Source organism: Lepisosteus oculatus, chromosome 5 (genome assembly GCF_040954835.1).
Source record: "Lepisosteus oculatus isolate fLepOcu1 chromosome 5, fLepOcu1.hap2, whole genome shotgun sequence".
Taxonomy (NCBI): Eukaryota; Metazoa; Chordata; class Actinopteri; order Semionotiformes; family Lepisosteidae; genus Lepisosteus; species Lepisosteus oculatus.
In genome coordinates this window covers 12956475-12976260 of record NC_090700.1, presented here as the reverse complement: position 1 = coordinate 12976260, position 19786 = coordinate 12956475, and the positions used below count along the sequence as shown (strand labels likewise).

Genomic DNA, 19786 nt, shown 5'->3' with positions numbered 1-19786 from the left:
ATATTATTGGACAACACTGTCGCCCATCAGCTTGTAAATCTATTGCACTTTCGCGACTGGGTAGAGTTTGAATTGGTGTCCCGCCTCCATTCGGAGGCCTTAGGAGCGAAGTCCCAGTTTATTGGCTGTTGGCAGCGACCGGCCGCTTATGTTAAATCTGTTCGGGTCTGGACGGCCGTACGTGATCATGTGTTGCTGTGCAGCTCGAGTGGAATTCGTCGCTTCCTCTAGTCACGACCGTTTTTGAATAGTGAGTCATTCGCAGTCGTGATTCACTTGGTGGATGAATGCGCTGTATTTCATTCGGGTGGGTAAAAGTAGAGGCAAGTTGTCTTATTGTAGTCTTCGATCGATGCTACCGTTTTATAGGATCAATTGCGGGGTTGTAACTTTGTTCCAGATTTATATAACGGTCTTCAGTTTTTTTTGATCCCATATCCTATGAAAAACATACTGTAGCTCCCTGGTCATGTGTTCCCCATGTCCTAACACTATTGTGCCTCGCTGAGGTCCTGGGGGGCTACAGTCCTGCAGTTTTCACGGGTCTGTCTTGGCAGCACCAGTCTCCCCTTATCTACAGCTGTATGATAAATGTATTTTTTAATGTGTACTTGCATTATGGTGGTTGGATTTACCATATTTGGAAATTATTCCAAAAAGTAAAGCAAGTTCCAAAAGTAGAGTGACAATCAGACCCAAATTTAATTTTCTCACCAACTTTAAATAAATGTGGGCTTTCTGGAGGTATGTTACGAGTCGCAAGTTATAATAATCCCCACTTACACTAGTTACACAATAGTTCCACTTTCAGTATCTTTCATTTTCTGGACACTTCACTCAAAGTGCTTTACAGGTAATGGGGACTCCCTCCTCCACCACTACCAATGTGTAGCCCCCACCTAGATGATGCAACAGCAGCCAAAGTGCACCAGTATGCTCACCACACATCAGCTATCAGGGGGGAAGAGAACTGAGTAATGAGGTCAATTCATAAATGGGGATTCTTATGAGACCGTGTCTGGTTAAAGGCCAGAGGCAAATTTAACTAGATCAATGGGGTTATACCCCTTAATCTTTTTGAAAAATGCCCTGGGTTTTTTTAGCACTATGGAGTGTCATTATGATTAAGGTTTTACATCTCATCTGAAGGATGGAACCTATTTACAGTATAGTGTCCCCGTCACCATACTGGGGCATTAAGACCCACCCTGACCGCAGGGTGAGTGTTCCCTACTGTTCCCAGTAACACCTCTTCTAGCCAGGTAATGGCCAGGCTCACACCTGCTTAGCGTTAGTGGGTTACCAGTTGTGATTCGCAGAGTGATATAGCTGCCAGCTATAAGTAATGGAGTTTCCCCTTTGTATTGACCCAGGAATGTGGAAGAACAAACTTCCCAAACCTTGTCCCTGGGGCACCACTGTGTCTGCTGGCTTCCCTACCAGCTAAGCTCCACATCTTCAGTACTAATTGATGACTTTAACTGCTCTGCTTGCAAGCACAGGCTTTCAGGCTATTTCAATACTCAGTCAGGAGATATAGAAGGATAGGGTTTCCAACGGCTCCAGCATACAGAACATGGAGTAGCCTCTCTACAATGTGTTAATATGTGATTGATTTTTAATAAAACACACAGATGAAAATGACACTGTAGCAGACACTCACATTGAGCTTTTATTTTTCCTTCAGCAGAGGATTAATTGAGTACATTTCATACAACACAGCTTTGGCACAGAGGTACCGTGTTAATGCCAATTACAAATCCCATTTGACCTTTTAAAAGCTGAAAGCAAATTTTAAAATATGCTCAATTTAGCCTGTGATTAAGAACTTGGATTGGGCAAAACCAAGAAGTGACATTGGTCTCTCAGGACCTAGGATGGGAACCACTTTCTGTAGAACATGTCTCTATCCTGGGTCTTACAGATCACCTGTTTCTAAAGATGTATTAACCAATAGTACAGTAAAGCCAAAATAATCTGTTCATATTAAAAAAAAACTCTTGTCTGTGAGGGCTGGATGAAACACCTTGATCAATATTAACTCTAATTTCTTTAATAAAATAATGCTATATTCTTTCTTTAAAATGTGAAAGGGTATAAACCTTCCTTCTCTTACCGTTTTAGTTAGTTTTTAATCTTGCAATATATATCTTTAACATAAATAGGAATTTCTGAGCACACAGATGATCTGTATTTTGTGGATCAAAAACTACATTCTTAGAAACTGAATTTTATAAAAGGTCGTGTCTCCTGGGATGTTACATGTTCTAGAAACGAGTCAAGCAATGTAAGTAATATGTCCAATTGTAAGTGTTGTTAATGTTTTAAATGAAATATGTAACAAAATGCAGTAAACGAAAGAAAAAGTTTGCTTTTTGAATGCAGGCCAGAAAATGGCTTGGTCGAAAATTCAAGGAAAAGGAGATTATAAATTGCAATATGCGTAGAAGTTAGTTCTACGTTTGCAACATCTCGCTTTTTGACGGGAAAGAAGTACAGTACAAGCACTCGTACTGTACGTCGTTAAGAAACGTTGGAGTATTTCGTTCCGCTTTTGGGAGCCTGTCTCTTTAAAGAGCCTGACACCTGTGTGAGTGCTTTGCTTCTTCCGGGGACATAGTCACAGTCACACAGACACGCTGAGGTTTCGTTTCATGCATTCTGCAACATCACGAACTCAATTGATTTTATTACGCTCGGGTTTTATAAATCTACCAGCTTTGCCAGGAACAGATCAGCTGTTAGAGAAGAGTACTCACCCACATATTTTTTCTTCCTAAATTGTTTTTTTTCTCTCTCTGAGTGTTCATTCAATGATTCTTTTGCAATTTCAAATAGAAACAGAACTGCACTTGCCACTGTTCTAGTGCGTGTCCATGATGATGCTTCATTCAGCGATCGCTTAGTCTGTCGCGTCCGTGGCGGCCGTGTTCTGCTCCAGACTTTTTCGGCTCCCAAGCCTGTCTGCCGGATAAGGTACAGAACTCCAGTCCCTGGCTGGAACGTCTGAATAGGCCATAACATGGAGTTAGCAATTACTGTACTTGACATTGTTATGTAATTTATTGTACACCATAACAGTGCCATAACATAACAGTTTTGCTTAATACGAATGTGTTTTGGAGTATCCAAATGACTCTACGATTTGTCATGTACATGTATTCCTCGTTATTCTTCTTAATGATAGTATCATTAACGACTACAATCTATGCAGCAGTCGATATGTGAAATGTACGAGAAAAAAAATAGATCGAGCAGTTACTTAATATATACTTACACGTTCGTTAAGATAACATATTTCACCTAGCTACTTAATGTGTTCAATTTTGTACTACATGTTTTACAACTTACAAATGTTACAGGTAGTTGTTGTCTGCATGTTGGTTATCATTGCATCATAAATGCATGAAATACTGCACAGTATTACACATTAACATACTGTCCATACCTCTGTGGCAGGATGCTTCAGGGGCTTGGTGGTCCAGATCGAGATAGCCCGGTCTTCCGGCTGCGTTTCACGACCTTCATCGTGGGCACCGTCTGCCTGCCGCTCATCGGCTTCGTGTTTTGCATCTTCATTTCACTGATCTTTCATTTCGATGACTCCACCGCTACGCACTGTAAGGTGAGCACATTTGCTCTTCATCTGGGTCTTTAAAGCTGCCTGTAGAGATCAAGTAATCTGTTTCACAAAGACACAAATAAAGATCATCATAATTGCTTGAAAGTATCTCTGCTTGAGTATCCAGGCATCCTGAGAGCACTTGAAGTGAGCCCATATTTTTTCATTCTTTTCATTTGTTACGTTGTAGTTTATCTTCACCTGTTACATTAGTGTCCAAAATTTAAGGAGCAGTCTATTTCCGAGTACTAATTTAGAAACTGAAGCAACATTATAAATTAAACCTAGTATTGTGTGATCGAGTTTTAATGTTACAAGCACATTTTAAGGCACTCTGCATGGTTTACAAGTGCATTATGAGAAAATGAGATATTGCATGGAGGTGTGCCTTAGGGTGTCCTTGAGCTGCATACTGTACATCTGAAAATGATGTTTATCTGGCACAACTTGTGGACATTACAGAGCCATTCCTGTTGGCCCACTGCATGAGAGCTATCTGCAGTATGAACCGAGCAGTGAGATCACTGTATCTGAACCTCACAGATCATGTCTGCAGTGCTGTACATTACAGTCTTCAATTGTATCCAAGAATCTTCTAGGACATTAGATGTGCTGTTGTACAAAGCTGGTATTTGATGCATTCTAGCTTGTTGAATTAACCTTTACAGTAGCAAGATGATGCTGTCAAGTTTTTATTTCTGTATGGGATGAATACATCCCCAGTTGGGCTTGCTTTCCTAATTAATTTGAAAGCTCATTTTAGAGTTTTCTTGTTTCATTGTCATAACTCAGGCATTTTTTCTTTGCTTCGAGCATTCATAGGTAGTATAACAGTTCTAGCCAGATTCTCACTTTCCTGAGGGCAGTAAGAGATTTTTTTTCTCTAAGTCTAGGACACTTGTGTATTTTATTCTTTTACTTTAGGTCAACTTTCCATTTGTCATATACTGTAATTAGTTCTGGTACACAAAAACCTTAGTTGTCTTCCTACCCAGTAAGCCTGCATTGCAGGAGGCTGAAGTCCAAGTAATGATTTAAAGCTTAGCTATTCCCTTTATAATGGTTCTTTTTATGTTAAAGCCAGACTCTGAGAAAATAAGTTTTCCAAAACGGGCCTCAGATATATAGAATATGGTGCTTCAGTGTGCCCACCATGTACAGTATATGGGTTGGTCAAACATCACACAGTCAGGAGGTACAAAGCCAGTAATTACATAAAAAGGGTTAAAGTGTTAAAGTCAGTGTGGAACTATGTCAAAAGCAACATCTTTTGAATGCTTGGTAGGGCACTATGTGAGGGTCAAACTAAAGATAAGCACTATGGCAGAATGATTAGGATTAATGTGAATTATGTTTTTTTCTTCTTTGAATGGGACAGGTTCCCAACTACCTGCCCTCTATCAGTGCTTCCATAAGTCTCATACCTGAGCGTTACATCTGGCGCTTCTGCATCAGTCTGCACGCCGCCCCCAGGTTCCTGGCAGCAGTGAGCTACTGGAATTTCTACAACATTTGTTTCAAAACTCAGCGGATCTACCAGTTCCTGAGCTTCTTGAACCTGCTACTGAATATCTTAGAAAACCTGGGACTGCTGCTGCTCACCTATGTGTGTTCATCTGAGAATTACTGTGAGTGCTGTCTTACAAGCCATGCTTCTGTTGACATCAACAGGATGCACTTTTTCATGGAGAACAATAAGAAAGGTTCTGTTTGTCAGAAAAAGAAAATATGCCAAGATTTACATTTCTGATGTTTAGCCATTTTCAGCACGAGTATGTCCGATATGATTTATTTTGATTTATAATCTTTCTGTTTTTTTCACAGGGCTTCATAAAAATGGCTTTATCACGTTCATCGGTAGTTCGATCCTACACATGCTTGTAACCTGCCTTCTGTGGAAGATTATTAAAGTGTATTCAGTAAGTCCGGAGGTACAGTAATCACCCCTTTTTCCTCCTTATTCATTATCTGTGTAGAAGCTGGACCTCTTCAGAATAACCCTGGAATCTCTTTGGCAGATACCTGCTAGTGTAACTTCTGATTGAAAAAATAATTTCCAGGTCTAATGGTTAACAATTGAGGTGTACTTCATGAAAATTTAATTCTCTTATCTTTTTGCAAGGAGATCTTTTCAAATGTGTTTCTCACTTTTCTCTAAGTATTGTGTGACCACGTTTTAATATTACAAGCATAATTTTTTTTCTCCGATGATGTAGTCAGTATCTTATTCAAAGTCTAGAGTTGTAGAGCAAGCTAAAACCCACTTGTCAGGTAAACATAAATCTGCTCAATTGGTGTGGACTCTATAATCTGGATTATACTATCGAGACAAATTAGGAATGAGTTCCCTTAGAATCAAGTCACACAAAACTGAACTGGCCAACTGCCCATAAAATTCTTACATTTTGAAGAAAGGGAAACAACATAATCCTATTTTACCAGGTTCATTCTGAAGAGGCTGTGTTTGTCTAATTAAGTAATTTTCTGTATGTATTTAGTTTTGTATCAAATGTTCTCCACCAGTGTATTTTTTATCCTTGCTTCATCCTTCCCTTGGCTTTTAAATATCCTTTAAACAATTAATGCACTTCATACTCTTCAGTATACTGGAAGGTGTACTTTCCTTGGGTGCTGTTTTTAATGTGTTAATGTGTCAACAGGAAAAAGCAGATTTACTTTAATGAATTCTGTACTGAGTATCAGAAGGATCATTTCACTTAGGGCTGCAATAAAATCCCAAAGTTATTCGGCAAATGGCAAAATATTTTTTGTAGCTGGTACAGTGACCTTGCAAAACACAGAAAAATGACAAATCTTTCAGATTTAAAGAACTCCTTGTTGTTCAAAGTAGAGTCTGTCCTGTGGTTAGAATTAAGGTTTTGTTTATTCAATATTCACATAAAGTAACAGCGATCAACAGGAAAAAAATAGAAATAGCCATTTCACAGACTAAAAATGGGAAAAAAACTCTAAGGTGCTATTCAAATAAGTGTTGTTTTTTTTTGTGTGTGATGAAAATGCATTTGACTATCATTTTATTTCCACAAACAAAAACAAATCTATTTTGTTAAGGAATTGTTGGGTTCTCGGATTTGTGCAGCCAAAACAGTAAACATAAAAAACTAATTTCCTCAATGTGACCACTATGTGGCAGTGTTCATCTGTTAGTTCCTTTCTCTCTTTTACAATCTGGTTTACCTGATATTCAGCTCTGTTGTTTGTGCTTCATCCAGTTCCTTTTTTATTTAGGTATCTGTGAAATGCTCCGAGAACGTATCTAAAGATACGTCTGTGGATATTTCATTGTTGTTATGACAGCTTACCTTTTACTAGCTGCTTATTTGTTTCTATGTATCTGTTATGGTGCTTTTTCCGTAAAAAAGCTTATGTTCTTATGTTAAAAAAGAAGCTTTATTATCTCAAGCAACTAGGTTGCTCTTATGTCTGAATGAGAACATTAGAGTGAGAGTTTTATTAATTCCATTATTTTGTAGTAGTTCAGAGCTGTGGACTTCTCTAACCTAATGACTTTTAAAGCTTTGAAATTGCAGGTAAGCAAACTCTGTCAATGTGTTTTCCTGTGATGATTATCTCCTGCAATTTTCTTTGAAGGTTATTGTTCCAAAAAATACTCTTTAAAGTTCAATTAGGATGGAAAAAAGCTCCACCCACCTTTATGTGAAAATTCATTCAGATACACATGTAAAGTGTGGTGATTTTCATACGTTGGTATAGTGTGACGAATGAGTTATATTCGATACCAATCAGTGTCACCCACAGTTTAGAGACAGGGCTTTCCTATGAAGCCTCATTAAATCGAAGTGTGTTGTAAAAAGGAAAATCTGCGTGTCTTTTATATACTAATGCCAAAATGATGAGCTTGCAAACGAGCCCAGTGTCATATTAGCCATGACGTTCACAAGGAGTGGTGCATTTGTTGCATTAGCAGTAAGAACATTTTCCATGTTTACTCAGTGTTTACTACATGAATTGTATGTTCATAACATTTTAACAGCAAATTTTCCTCCTTCAGTCATCTGCAGTAAATACATAGGAAAATTTCTGCTTTGTGTTAATAAGTGTTGTCAGTAGAAGGTTGTCTTGTGCTCCTCTGTAAATATGTGACCAATTCTAGGTGACGTATTTGCTTTCCTATTAATGAAAAAGTATTGCTTTATACAGCATGTTTTTTTTCTGTTTGTAATACACTCACAGTTACATTACAAGCAGATACACATGTTGAGAAACAAGATTACACTGTTGCCTACTTGCGAACCGTCCTAAAGCGGTTAGCAAAGAAATGTTGAAAAGCTGGAAACTCTCAAGGAGAAAGGATGCGGAACTGAGGGGTATAAGCCGAGATCTGGTTTCCTTAGCTGTGCGTTTGTCCATCTAATTTAAAAAAAAAACTTGTTTGACAATGAATAGAAGTATAGAATATCACAATCCAGACGTATTCAGTCTTGTTTAGGTGAGAAATTCTGTGGGGTGGAAGGATAGCATCGGTAGGAATATAAAACTAGAAGAAAATTAGAAGAAAAAGAGTTATTTTTCATGATCAACTCGCCTACAAGTGAAGTAACAGAAGAGTCTGCCTGGTCCCGCGGTTCCTCCAACTTTGCAAACTGAAATGCATGGTGTTGCAACAGCTTGAGCAACAACAGTACATATTGCAAAAGTGGTGCATTTGTGCTGATGGAGGGGTAGAACAGATTTCCTGTTTAAGCGAGTGAGGCGGTTGGCTTTTGTTTGAAACATCCATCTTAATTTTCTCAATCAAAGGCTTAATTCAGCAATCAGCTTCCGTTTGGGTTGACAGACCGTTTTTACATTGTGGAACAAATGTACTCCATTGAATAAGGTGTCATAAAGTATCGTGACCACTACTTCATCTAAACGCCTTGTTAGGAAAATAAAATACACCTCTGGAATTGTTACCTTACAGAGTCACTTTGAGACAAAAACAAAGTTGCCTTTGTTAATTGAAGTAAAATTTTTAGAATAAAAGCTGTGGTGAAATGGGGTATACAAATGAGTTGATACTAAATTAAATGAATGATCTTTTTTGTTTTCCGATCAACCTTTAGTTTTGCCACCAAAGTCTGCAACTAGAACAAGACAGAAATGAGAATGTTCACCCCTTGTGTAGGAACTATTTGAACATTTTTCAACCACAGAATGTACACCAATTAATTTGGTAGTCTTCATTGTCTAATTTCCCTTTATCTCAGTCTGGCCTTGGCAGACAGGTAATTTAGTCAGGTGAGAATATCTGTTTTTGACTTACTTAGTGGGGGAGGGAGGCTTGGCGAGGGTTTGGTAGGCCTCAGTCAAGTGACCTTGTTGAGATTGAGTCCAGGGTGAGCGCACAGTCTCTTGAGGTCCCCGCTATACCCACAAAACATCCGCCCATTACAGACCGGTCCTGCTGTCTGCTTGTAAAGAAGGCAAAGGTAGTTCTGTGTACTTTCACCTTTTCACACTCTCTGAGGAAGTGCTACTTTTCTGCTGAGTTTTAGCTTTCCACTACATTCATACAGAAAGCTCTGTCTCAGCAGTCAGTGTGGTCAGAGGCTTGGTGATGAAAGCTTGCCCCCACACTGATAAACTCCACTGATACGTTTTGTGTAGTGCATCTGCTTTCATCAAACGTTTCATCAAAGCAGAGAAAAGAATCTGCTAAAGGCTTTTCCCAAATAGTATTGAAAGACTGACCCTGATTTGAATCAGCTACATTTAATGAAACCAAAAAATGGTTATTGTGACATTCACTGAGGTCATTTTTTATTGTTGGCATTATGAGGTTCTGGGTTGCTTCTGCTGTGTTAAGGCTCTTTGTAAATCTTCTGAGTTCCTCAGAATAAGAGCTAATTCATCTGTTGAAATGACAGCATTTAATGATGTCAGCTTTTTACAGATCCATAGGAGGAGCTTCATCACTCTCAGGTTCACAATTATAGTCGGTCTAAAATGTGTTGCTTCCTTTTGATAAGCAACTGGTACAGAGCAGCTTCTCTCTTATCATGACTATACACTTTAGACGTTAACAGGCTTGCACACTGTATGGTCAAGGCACTTGTTATAGTATGTTTTTCACTTCTGCTTCCATCTCTGGTACATAGCACTAAGGTTTCCTGTAGTAACCCATTTAACGTGTAGCCAAACATTCAACAGTGGATCTTATATGTTGATTCGTATAAAGAAGCAAAAAGAAAGTAAGGCCAGGTTCACCATCATTTGAAAATATTTTATTTGACATTAGACCTACCACACAAATTGTTTGACTTAAGTCAAATAAAGAAGCAGGATGTGAACGATTGAATAATCTGGAATTGTGCAATGATTTCTAAATTGAGTGAAGCAGCAGTGTAACTAATAAAACATAAAAAAGTTTGCCGTGCCTGTGGTCAGTTGTACATTTCAGACATTGCCAGCAGTTTCAATGCTGAACACTCCACGTTTAGTTTAATGTGGGGGCAGAGTTACGGCTGAGACTTTTGAGTGTCAGGAAGCCACAGGCTGTATTTATACTCGCTGAGCCAGAGCACTTGTGTCACTGAGAAACACTGACTTCCTGTGCTTGTCTGGCTGCCATACAGAAGTGAAACCCAACCTCTCCCAGCTTGCTCTTACTGCCCTAATTTTGTCTTCTTTTTGGCTTTCAACTGGCTTATTCTTGTGAACACATGCAGGAAAAAAATATTAAATATTAAATATGATCTTTGAACCACAGTTACAGTTTGATAGCTCTGTTACTTTAGAGTAAAAGCATGGAAGATAAAACATTTTTTTATGTAATGCTTTTTAAAACCTGCTGCATATATGCTAAGCACTCAAAGGGAAGAATGGCTTATATTGTATATGCAAAATTACCATGTGAATGCTGCTAAAACATGTAAAACAAAAAGCCCTGAAAACCTGTTAATGTTATACCACTAAAAATTGTATCTATTTTATTACTACATCATAATTATTTTATCCCTTCATTTTTTGTCTCTTGTTTGGGTAACGGGTGAAAGGAAATGTCCCACAAGGCTTGTTTTTCAAATGTTTCTTGTAATCTTGTAATGATACTACATATTTTCTCTCATGTCACTTCTCAGATTTGAAGAGCTGAATTATTTGGTTTGCCACTGAATTTCAGGAAATGTGTGATAGGCCATCAATAACAGATTAGCCTAAGATAAGGATCAGCTGACTCCTTATTTAACACAAGTCCTCTTCATTTTAAGAAAACCTTAGCACCCTATAGCTACTGTGGCATCCCTTAAAGGTCTTGAGATGACTGCTTTTTTGAGTTGATTGTGCCCTGGTTTTTTGTGAAAAGCCCATTTTGTTGAAATTAGTATCTGATCTGTTACTTCATACTCCAGAAACATCCTGAAAACTGTCATTAAAAGAGAACTTCCCATCACTCCATGTTCTTTTTTTAGTCTCCTCCCTCTGTGCTCATGTTAGTTCTCCATTGTCTTCTCCAGTTATCTGTTCTAACTGACCATGCAAAAAAGAATTCTAGAATAGAATTGTGAGAAGCTTGTGAGAAGATATGAAGTGAGGAAGTGCTCATGGTTTTAACCAATAGAACTCATTAGGCAATGCTAATTCTGTTTCTCACTTCCCTTCCTCACAGTCTGCTTTATAAAATCTTTTTAAAAGGATCTCTGGGATGAGTTCAATAAGTCATAATGACTAATGGTCTAGGGCAGGCTTTGAAAAGACAATGCACACCATTGTGTTTTAATTTTTGGTCCACCTGAGCACTCAAAAAGCAACATTGAACCCCTAATTAAGCTGTATATAATTTGCTGTATTGTTGTTAGCCTAGAAAGTTAGATTCATTAGTTAAAGATTAGATTAAAAATTCATGAATTACATGAACTCTGTAGCATTGTTTGGAGTTGAAAACAGTCTAAATGATCTATTTAAGTAAATGAGTAGAGCAGTGTATTTAATTGAGAGCTCAACTATAATGAAAACCACAGGAGATACTGGTGCCAAACACCAAGAACGAATCTCAGACGAAACCCCAGAAATTGAAGTAGAATAGAATTAAACACTCCTACCAGATTGTGACAAGCTTAATTTGTACAGATATGATTGGTACTTCTAGAGGTTCCAGTGATAGGTGAGTTACTGTATCTCTTTGGGAAGTGGCTGAAGGGGAAAGCAAGGCTCTTTTATGTCATTTCTTACTTCTGCGGTACTGCATCACAACGTAAACATCTATTTCTCAATAAAGGTTGCAAGGTGCAAATGTCAGGTTTCACTGCATCTGATGTGTGCAAGAATGACTCAGTATGGCACGAAACATCCTTTGAGATTGCATTTATTGCTCTGCAATGTAGGTCTGTACCCGTTTGGGACCTGTTTCACAGTCCAATGTGCTTCTTTGGTCAGTGCTGAGCTTGGATTACCTTGCCTTTGAAGATATGCATTTGGTTTATTTATTTTCTTAAGAAATGTTGTTGTTTTTTTTTAAACACAGAATTACCAAGAAACCAGGATCCTTTTGTATCAGTGTGGCTAACAGTCCCCAAGGTAGCCCTATAATAACAGATAGGGCAGAATAATATGTGCTTTTTTAATGTAGCAGTTATTGATTATTTAACAGTCACACTGTACTTGTGGACCTATAACTATAGAAAACACACTAAAATATAAACATGGTCCTTATGGGCCACTAAAATCAACATTTGTATGTTTTTGGTGCTGCTCAACAAGAAACATCATGTAGAAGGGTCCCTAGTTTTCTCTTGTTGTGTTGAACAGCCTCTTTTTTATATATAGTACCCTTCGAGGTATCTCATCTTAAGCTGCTGTCAGATGTTACCGTGTTGTTGTGAAGTTACAACAGCAGGTCTTGTTAAGTTGAATTCCAAAGTGAACATTAGCTTGCTGAGCTAGCAGTACTGTTAGAGAAAGAAAGTCGTTTGAATTTAAAAGGGGCTAAGATTGTGGGTGGGACTGAAGTACAATTTGAGGTGTTTGGCTGTAAGTGGCTGCTTCTACACATATATTTCACACTCTACATGCTGCGTCTATTTATAAATTGTATTTCTAAAAGAGAGCCTATGATTCTGCGGCTTCTTTAGTAAATACTTCTGAAAGCCACATTGCAGTGTTGCTCTGTTGTATTAACATTCTCTTCTCACTCATGTGTCTTATGGAAGAAACAACATTCGGAATTATAAATATTGTTAGTGGGTATTTTTGTGTTCAAGACAGTCAAACAACAAAAAAAGAAAACAACTCCTTAGCTTAGAACCATAAGATTCTAATTGTTCTATAACAAATACAGATGAAACTGTATTGAAACACATCTGAGTAAAATACACTTAATTTATTTTCTGCCTGAATCTAACTGAAGTCAGCTTGTTCATATACTTGTACATATTTCTTTCTCATATCACAGATCTGGTTGTATGTACTCAGTGATGCAACATTGTTTTCTTGTTACAGGAGCAGACGTCCTACAAGTGGAAGATTCGCCTTTTCTTCTTCAACTTGATTCTGTGCATCATTGCTTGTTACTTCTATGTCCGGCATAACAGATACTGCGAACCAGGCAGTGAGTGTGTAGGAGAATGTACTAGCCTCCTGTTTTCTGACTTTTGTTCTACAGTTCCTTGTGTCAACTCTTAAATGTGTACCTGCATGTTATTATAATTGTATTTTATGTGTGTAACATATTTTGCTATTTTATATAGCACATTTAAAGGTGACTTCTCAAACAAAACAAATACACAAGATATACACAATGAGGGGAAAGTAGTTGGAGGTACTGAATAGAGAGGTAAATAAGAACCAGCTACTGTATGTAAAGGCCCTTCTAATGAAGAAGGTTTTGAGTCTAGATTTGAAAGAGTTTAGGGATGGTGACTCTTTAATATCCTTAGGGTTAGAATTCCAGAGCTGACCATAGATGGCTTGAACTGCTGTATCTGCTTTTAATGTGTTTCCCTTTTCAATAACCCTCTTGTGACTTCTTTCCTGAATTGATTGTTAGCAAATCACAATCATATTCATTTACCCATATCCGTATATGCTGCAGGGGGAATTATGTGAAGGCTTAAAAGATGTTCTTTGAATGGTTTTTCTATAACCTCATCTAGTTTCTCACCTGGGTTTTATAAGGAAATAAATATTGTCTAGTTCAACTTGTGGTCAGAGGTAGTGCGGTTATCAGGTCGGTACAGATCTCATATCAGTTACAGTATGATGTCAATATTTGTTTAATCTGATAGATAAGAAACATAACTTGTAAGATTTTTGTATTCATTGTCAAACCAGAACAAGACCATATATATTGAAGTATAATAGTTTACTTACAGGTAGGCTTTTTTAGCATTGAAGAGCAATAATTAGAATTGTGTGTCAGAGATTTGGTTTCTGTGGTTTCTCCCAGAAACGTTTCTTTTGGTCAGTGACTCTGCTGTTGAGGACATACTTTTCATGCATACAGACTACAAATGTGTCTGAGGATATTTTCGGATGACAGTAACTTTTTAAGATGCTGTTAGTGAATTCCCCTTGTGTCTTCCTTAGTTCATCTTAAATGAAGTGCTGTTGTCTTTGATGACATCAAACAGCCTTAAAGAGTAAAAAGAATTTCCTTTTTCCAGCTGTGGAGGGCTCTGTAGGAATGTGTGTTTACACACTGTATATAGGGAGCGGGAAAAAAACATCATGTAGAATGGCAGCAGATTGTCATTTTCCCGATAATTAGTTTGGTATAATTTTCATAAGAGGTGTGTGTTTTACTGAATAGATACGATATAGGTCCATACATATTATGGACATAGTTGAATGACCAGGGGTCTACTGTGAAAGCCATAGGTTTGTATGATCACCAATGGAAGCAGTGCAAACTGTAGGTTTGTGATGCATCACCATTTGGTTGCTCACCTCATTCTGTTGTACTGATGAATATTGGTGAACACTGGGCCCCAGGATGGTCATCTGGCCTGCACCTCCCAGCTGAGCTGCCGAAGCATGCGTTTTGCAACCTGGTGTTGCTGATGCAGTGGGTCTGGCAGTATAAAAAACAACCAAGAAGATGGAGTATGACAATGACTCTTGCTATGTCAGAAGTCGCTGACCTTGAACAGCCCAGAAGGCATGTGATGGTGTACTGACTTAGTGCAGCCTTGAGCATAGTGATGAGATGAGTGTGTTGCTCAGTGTTCAACCCACTTAAGCTAAGCAGGTGGTAGCCTGGTCAGTACCTGGATAGGAGACCTCCTGGGAAAAACTAAGGTTGCTGCTGGAAGAGGTGTTAGTGGGACCAGCAGGGGGTGCTCACCCTGCGGTCCATGTGGGTCCTAATGCCCCAGTATAGTGACAGGGACACTGTACTGTAAACAGGCGCCGTCCTGCGGATGAGACGTAAAACCGAGGTCCTGACTCTCTGTGGTCATTAAAAACCCCAGGGCGTTTCTCGATAAGAGTAGGGGTGTAACCCCGGCGTCCTGGCCAAATTTCCCATTTGCCCTTACCAATCATGGCCTCCTAATAATCCCCATCTATGAATTGGCTTCATCACTCTGCTCTCCTCCCCACTGATAGCTGGTGTGTGGTGAGCGTTCTGGCGCACTATGGCTGCCGTCGCATCATCCAGGTGGATGCTGCACATTGGTGGTAGTGGTGGGGAGTCCCCATTACTCATTAAGCGCTTTGAGTGGAGTGTCCAGAAAAGCGCTATATAAGTGTAAGCAATTATTATTATTATTATTATTATTATTATTATTCTCTTGATTAACAGGGCATAGTGGTTGCTTTCTGTATTTTTCTAACAGGGTTAACATTCAGTAGGTTAAATCACCTCATTACCAGTGCCCAGTCAGCTCTCTCTCGAATGAGGTGATTTAGATCTTACACAACAAAGTCAGTTGAGTTCATCAGTCTGTCATGAATGACAGTTAAGCACAAATTATGCCAAAAACATTTATTCAATATCCAAAACCTGTATACTAAAAAATGTGAGGCTTTGCGTTTTAAAAAAGTTGTATCTCAAACTCAGTGGCAGCACAACAATCTTTAAGGGCTTCAATCGTTAAAAGATTAGAATTAGTGGCAGACTTATGACACCAAGAGACCAATGTTGTAAGACATACAGGAGCATATTTAATTAAAGACTGTAAATTATCTAATGAAGATTGTTTATACTTATGGCCAAATAGGTCCCACTTGTTTCAGCTACAATGTCTTCTGTTTTGTCTCCTCTCTTCATTAGTTTACACCTGTTTTGCTTTCTGTGAGTACTTCGTGGTCTTCTCCAACATGGCGTTCCATTTGACAGCGTACTGGGATTTTGGAAACAAAGACGTGATGGTTGTCACCCCACCAGAGAGCAAGCGCTTCTGACAGAACCTCCGAGGCCGAGACAGCTGGATGGAGGATGGCAGCTGTTCCTTTCAGAATCCTCAGAACACTTCCCAAGTAACTGGCACAATGAGGAAGATACCAGAGGAAGAGCTTTTTCATATATTCCTTTAAAACACAATGAGTCACTGGTCATTTCAAACTTCAGCTGACACATAACACAGAAAACCTTGTTAAATGCACAAACAGGCTCACTTTGACCTACCAGAAAGATCAGTGCTTAGGCAAGTATTGGAATACGAATAAGAATAGTTCAGGATTGATCTGCACACCACTAGGCCGATTTTAAGTATGGGGCACCAGAAAAGTACAGTTTTAATGGTGCGCCCATTCGTCACTTCTATCTGGAAAAGCAACAGTGCAACAACATGTGAAGTGAGACTAACTCTGCACTTAAAGAATTTCTTTGTTTTAATCTGAAAAAGGACTAAACCAGGATTCCTTCACTTCCGGAAAAACTAGACATAATGTCTTGTAGCTCTTCTGCAGACTAACTTGACCACTCAGTCCCCACAGGCCTGATAACTGCATTGATGTTAGGAATGCTTTTTCACTTTATGACAGTCTCACAAACCTCTCTGTGTTCGTGCCTTTGCATAATGCAACTACACTTGATGCACCTTCTTTTTCTATCCGCTCATATTTCTCCATGGCAGTCCTGTGTTTCAGTGTTTGCCTTTTCACCACATACTGTAAAAAAATTCATGTCCCATGTGTCATTGACTCATTCATTTGCATTTTAAACCTCTCTCTTTCATGAATGGCACAGAGCTTACTGGGGTGAAGTTGCGCGATCTGTTTGTCATCTTTCAGGTCTACCTGCTCTCAAAATACTTATGACTGACTTCTCTTAGACCAGAGCAATCCACTTTGTCTACATTATGTAGAACACAGGCCTCTTGAGGTACCTGATTCTATTGAAGGTCTAAAACTTCAGATCTTGATTTGATAGTCAGAAAGTCCCGTATTCTGTTGCATTGTATTCTTGATCTCCTGTTGCTAGAATCCGTTAATGGTTTTAGTAAGTTGCTACTGCCTCATAGAGTAGGTACTATATCCCAGCATCCCTCAAGTCTACATACAAATGCCGTTTTTCTTTGCAAATATTTAAGCTATAACATGGATGTCTGCTGTAGTTTTGTAAATCTCAGGAAATTGGTTATTTGTATTACTGTTGGTGGTTTGTTTTTTAATTCTGTACTGTGAACGTTTTAAAGTTTTAGAATTGTTTAGGGGTTTTAAGACCAATGTCTTTTGGGGACACAACTATTGAAATACACATTTTATTTCACCGAGTTATAAATGTTGTACTGCAGTGGATACTGTGAAATCCATTTTAACAGCTCCCTGTATCATACTTTCTGTCTCACTCTTAATTGCCTCAAGGATCTCCTTTATAAAGGATAATTAAGGCTCTTTGTGTCAGTTTTCTCATCAAACAAGATGAGAAAATTGCTGAACAGAAAAGACTCCTCGTGTGAGGACATTCCTGTCAAAATGCACATTAAATCCCAAGAGGGCTCTTTGACATCATAACCTGAAACACAAACTTGAAATCTGTATGATTTTTTATTTTTAAATAACACCATATGAAATTAAAAAAATAATGCTACTGGGTTGTTCTTTCTTAAAAATATTTCGATTTCCTGTTAAATAATTAATTATTTTCATGTTTTGTGAGGCGATTCCCCTGCCAAAGAAAGAAAGTAGTAAGGCTGACTGTTGTCGTATGTGCTTATTTACAGATTTATTTTTTTAATTTAAATACCATCACCTACTGGTGCCTGGATGTTATGTATATAAGTGAGATTGTAGTGAAAATTGTTCAGGCAAAGGCTAGATTAGTAATTCCCTGAAGTAGGTAAGTACTGTAATTCCTGAGTTGTATCCATAAACCTTAATTCAGAATGTTTTTAGTTTCAGTTATTTCTCTTGGGATGGATACTACACAATTAACTTGTAAATTCATAGGTTCATTACTAAATGTCAGTATTAACACAGATTATGGAGGAGATTTTGGCTAGAAATGTTTGAAATAATCTGTTGCCTTTTCAGACGATGATGACGCTTCCTGTCTTGATTAATTGTCAGCTGCTGTTTTTGTGATTGTGGCTCCAGTAGGATTGTGCTTTTAAGGCCAATGTGCTATAGTGGACAATTAAATAAATATCTTCATACAAAATCATTTCAAGGTAAATGAATCTTCATTGTTCTGTTGTACGTTTGAAGTATATCTTATGTCAAAATGAAGGTAATCTACAAATGTAATTTGTTAACCAGCACAGGGTTGTCTGTTATTAAATGCACCTGACTTTTATGTTAAGTGAGTGATGTAATTATTTTGTTTGCCATGAGTGTCACTTACTTTGTGTTGCGGGGTACATCGCCCTGTTTCCACAGATATTATTCAGTTCTGTTGTACTACTGTTATCCGTTTGATTGAATACCCCCCTGGCAATGGCTGCTTGGACAAACCGATGTGGCCTGGATTCAAAAAGGATCAAACGTGTTTCTCTGATGGCTGTTCATCTCTGAAAAATTGGACTTCACCAATTGCAGCATATTTTCGCAGGGAAACACTTGACCTCTTATTTTGAGCAGTCTAAATATAGGTCGAGTGAAAGACCTGGAACTCATCTTGTGAGTTGTTTTGGTTTTTTTTTTTATTATTCCCGGCTGTGCACTTCTGTGAAAATGAATTATGTTCAGCTGTTAGAGCCAGCCACTGAACTAGCCATAGGAGGCACTGCTTTTCAGGTACTCTTTGAGTGTGCTGTCTATTGGAGCAGCCAGACAGGGGGGGCGTTTTCATACGGCAGAGTGATTGCAGGGGGAGAAGAGTTAGGGGGCTCTCCACTTTTGGCTAGGGCCCACACAGACCATTCAGGACCAGGGAGTTCATTTCTCGGGCATGGCCACCCCCACTGATTCCGCCTCAGCCCACCATGGAATCCCAGGCATTCCTGTCCTCTTTAGCTTGTTCGCCCCTCATCCTGCTCCAGCTCGACAGGGTCATTAGAACAAATTCCAGACCCATTGCACACGGCCATCTATGCTGTACCACTCTGCCTTGACACTTTAGTCTCTCCATATTTATGGCAAAGTATGTTTCACGGCTTGTGCAAAAAATGCCCCATTAAGAGTTCACCGTCTAGAAGCGTTTTCCAGAAATACTGGCCTGAATCAAAGTTACAGCACTGATGCCTTCCTCTTTGTGGATTAAACAGACTGTTCTTTATTACAGTAAAGTTTGCCGAATTTCCATCCAAGTTTGTTGCCACAAACTAGGAATAGGTTAGGAGAAAAAAAGCAGTAACTTACACCAAAAGACTCGAGTGATCATGCATGTTTATTAAAAAGCGAACACATAATGGCATTGTGGGTTATCACATTTACATTTAATGGATCTTTAAAACAGTTTTTTCAGAGAGGTTAAAAAATTGGTTGCTGTGCCTCCTTTTTTCCTGCGGCAAGGTGTACCTTTCACATTTCAGTATTTTAACATTTTGTAGAACTGTATGATTTGAATTTGAACAAGGTAGTCTCTTGTGGACTCTCACCCAACGCATACTGGATGGTTAAAAATTTACAGCACAAGAAACTCACAGTTTGTTTCCAATGTGAATGAAAATGGGGAAAAACAAAGTTTCACTTTTTGTAAGAAGCCAAGCAAGAAGACAAACAAAGAGGGTTCTGTTGTTTCCACAGTTTGTGCCATCTCACAGAGGTATTAATAACTTATTTTACTGTCAAATTATTCTTATAGTGGAGAGGTGGGGGCCT

General features: G+C 38.6%; 1 protein-coding gene across 3 annotated transcripts; it reads left to right on the top strand.

Moving 5' to 3' along the window:
• Positions 1-26: 26 nt before the first annotated feature.
• pgap2 (post-GPI attachment to proteins 2) lies at positions 27-18320 on the top strand. Of its 3 annotated transcripts, none has more exons than XM_015341557.2 (7): positions 27-307; positions 2839-2976; positions 3460-3625; positions 5001-5250; positions 5447-5541; positions 13082-13190; positions 15855-18320. In XM_015341557.2, the coding sequence occupies exons 1-7, from the start codon at positions 288-290 to the stop codon at positions 15983-15985; spliced, it is 909 nt and encodes a 302-aa protein (XP_015197043.2). In that variant the 5' UTR covers positions 27-287; the 3' UTR covers positions 15986-18320. The 3 variants fall into 3 exon arrangements, with proteins under 3 accessions (XP_015197043.2, XP_006627912.3, XP_015197044.1); XM_006627849.3 differs by having other exon boundaries at positions 29-307; positions 5447-5553; XM_015341558.2 differs by having other exon boundaries at positions 32-250; positions 5447-5553.
• Positions 18321-19786: the final 1466 nt, after the last annotated feature.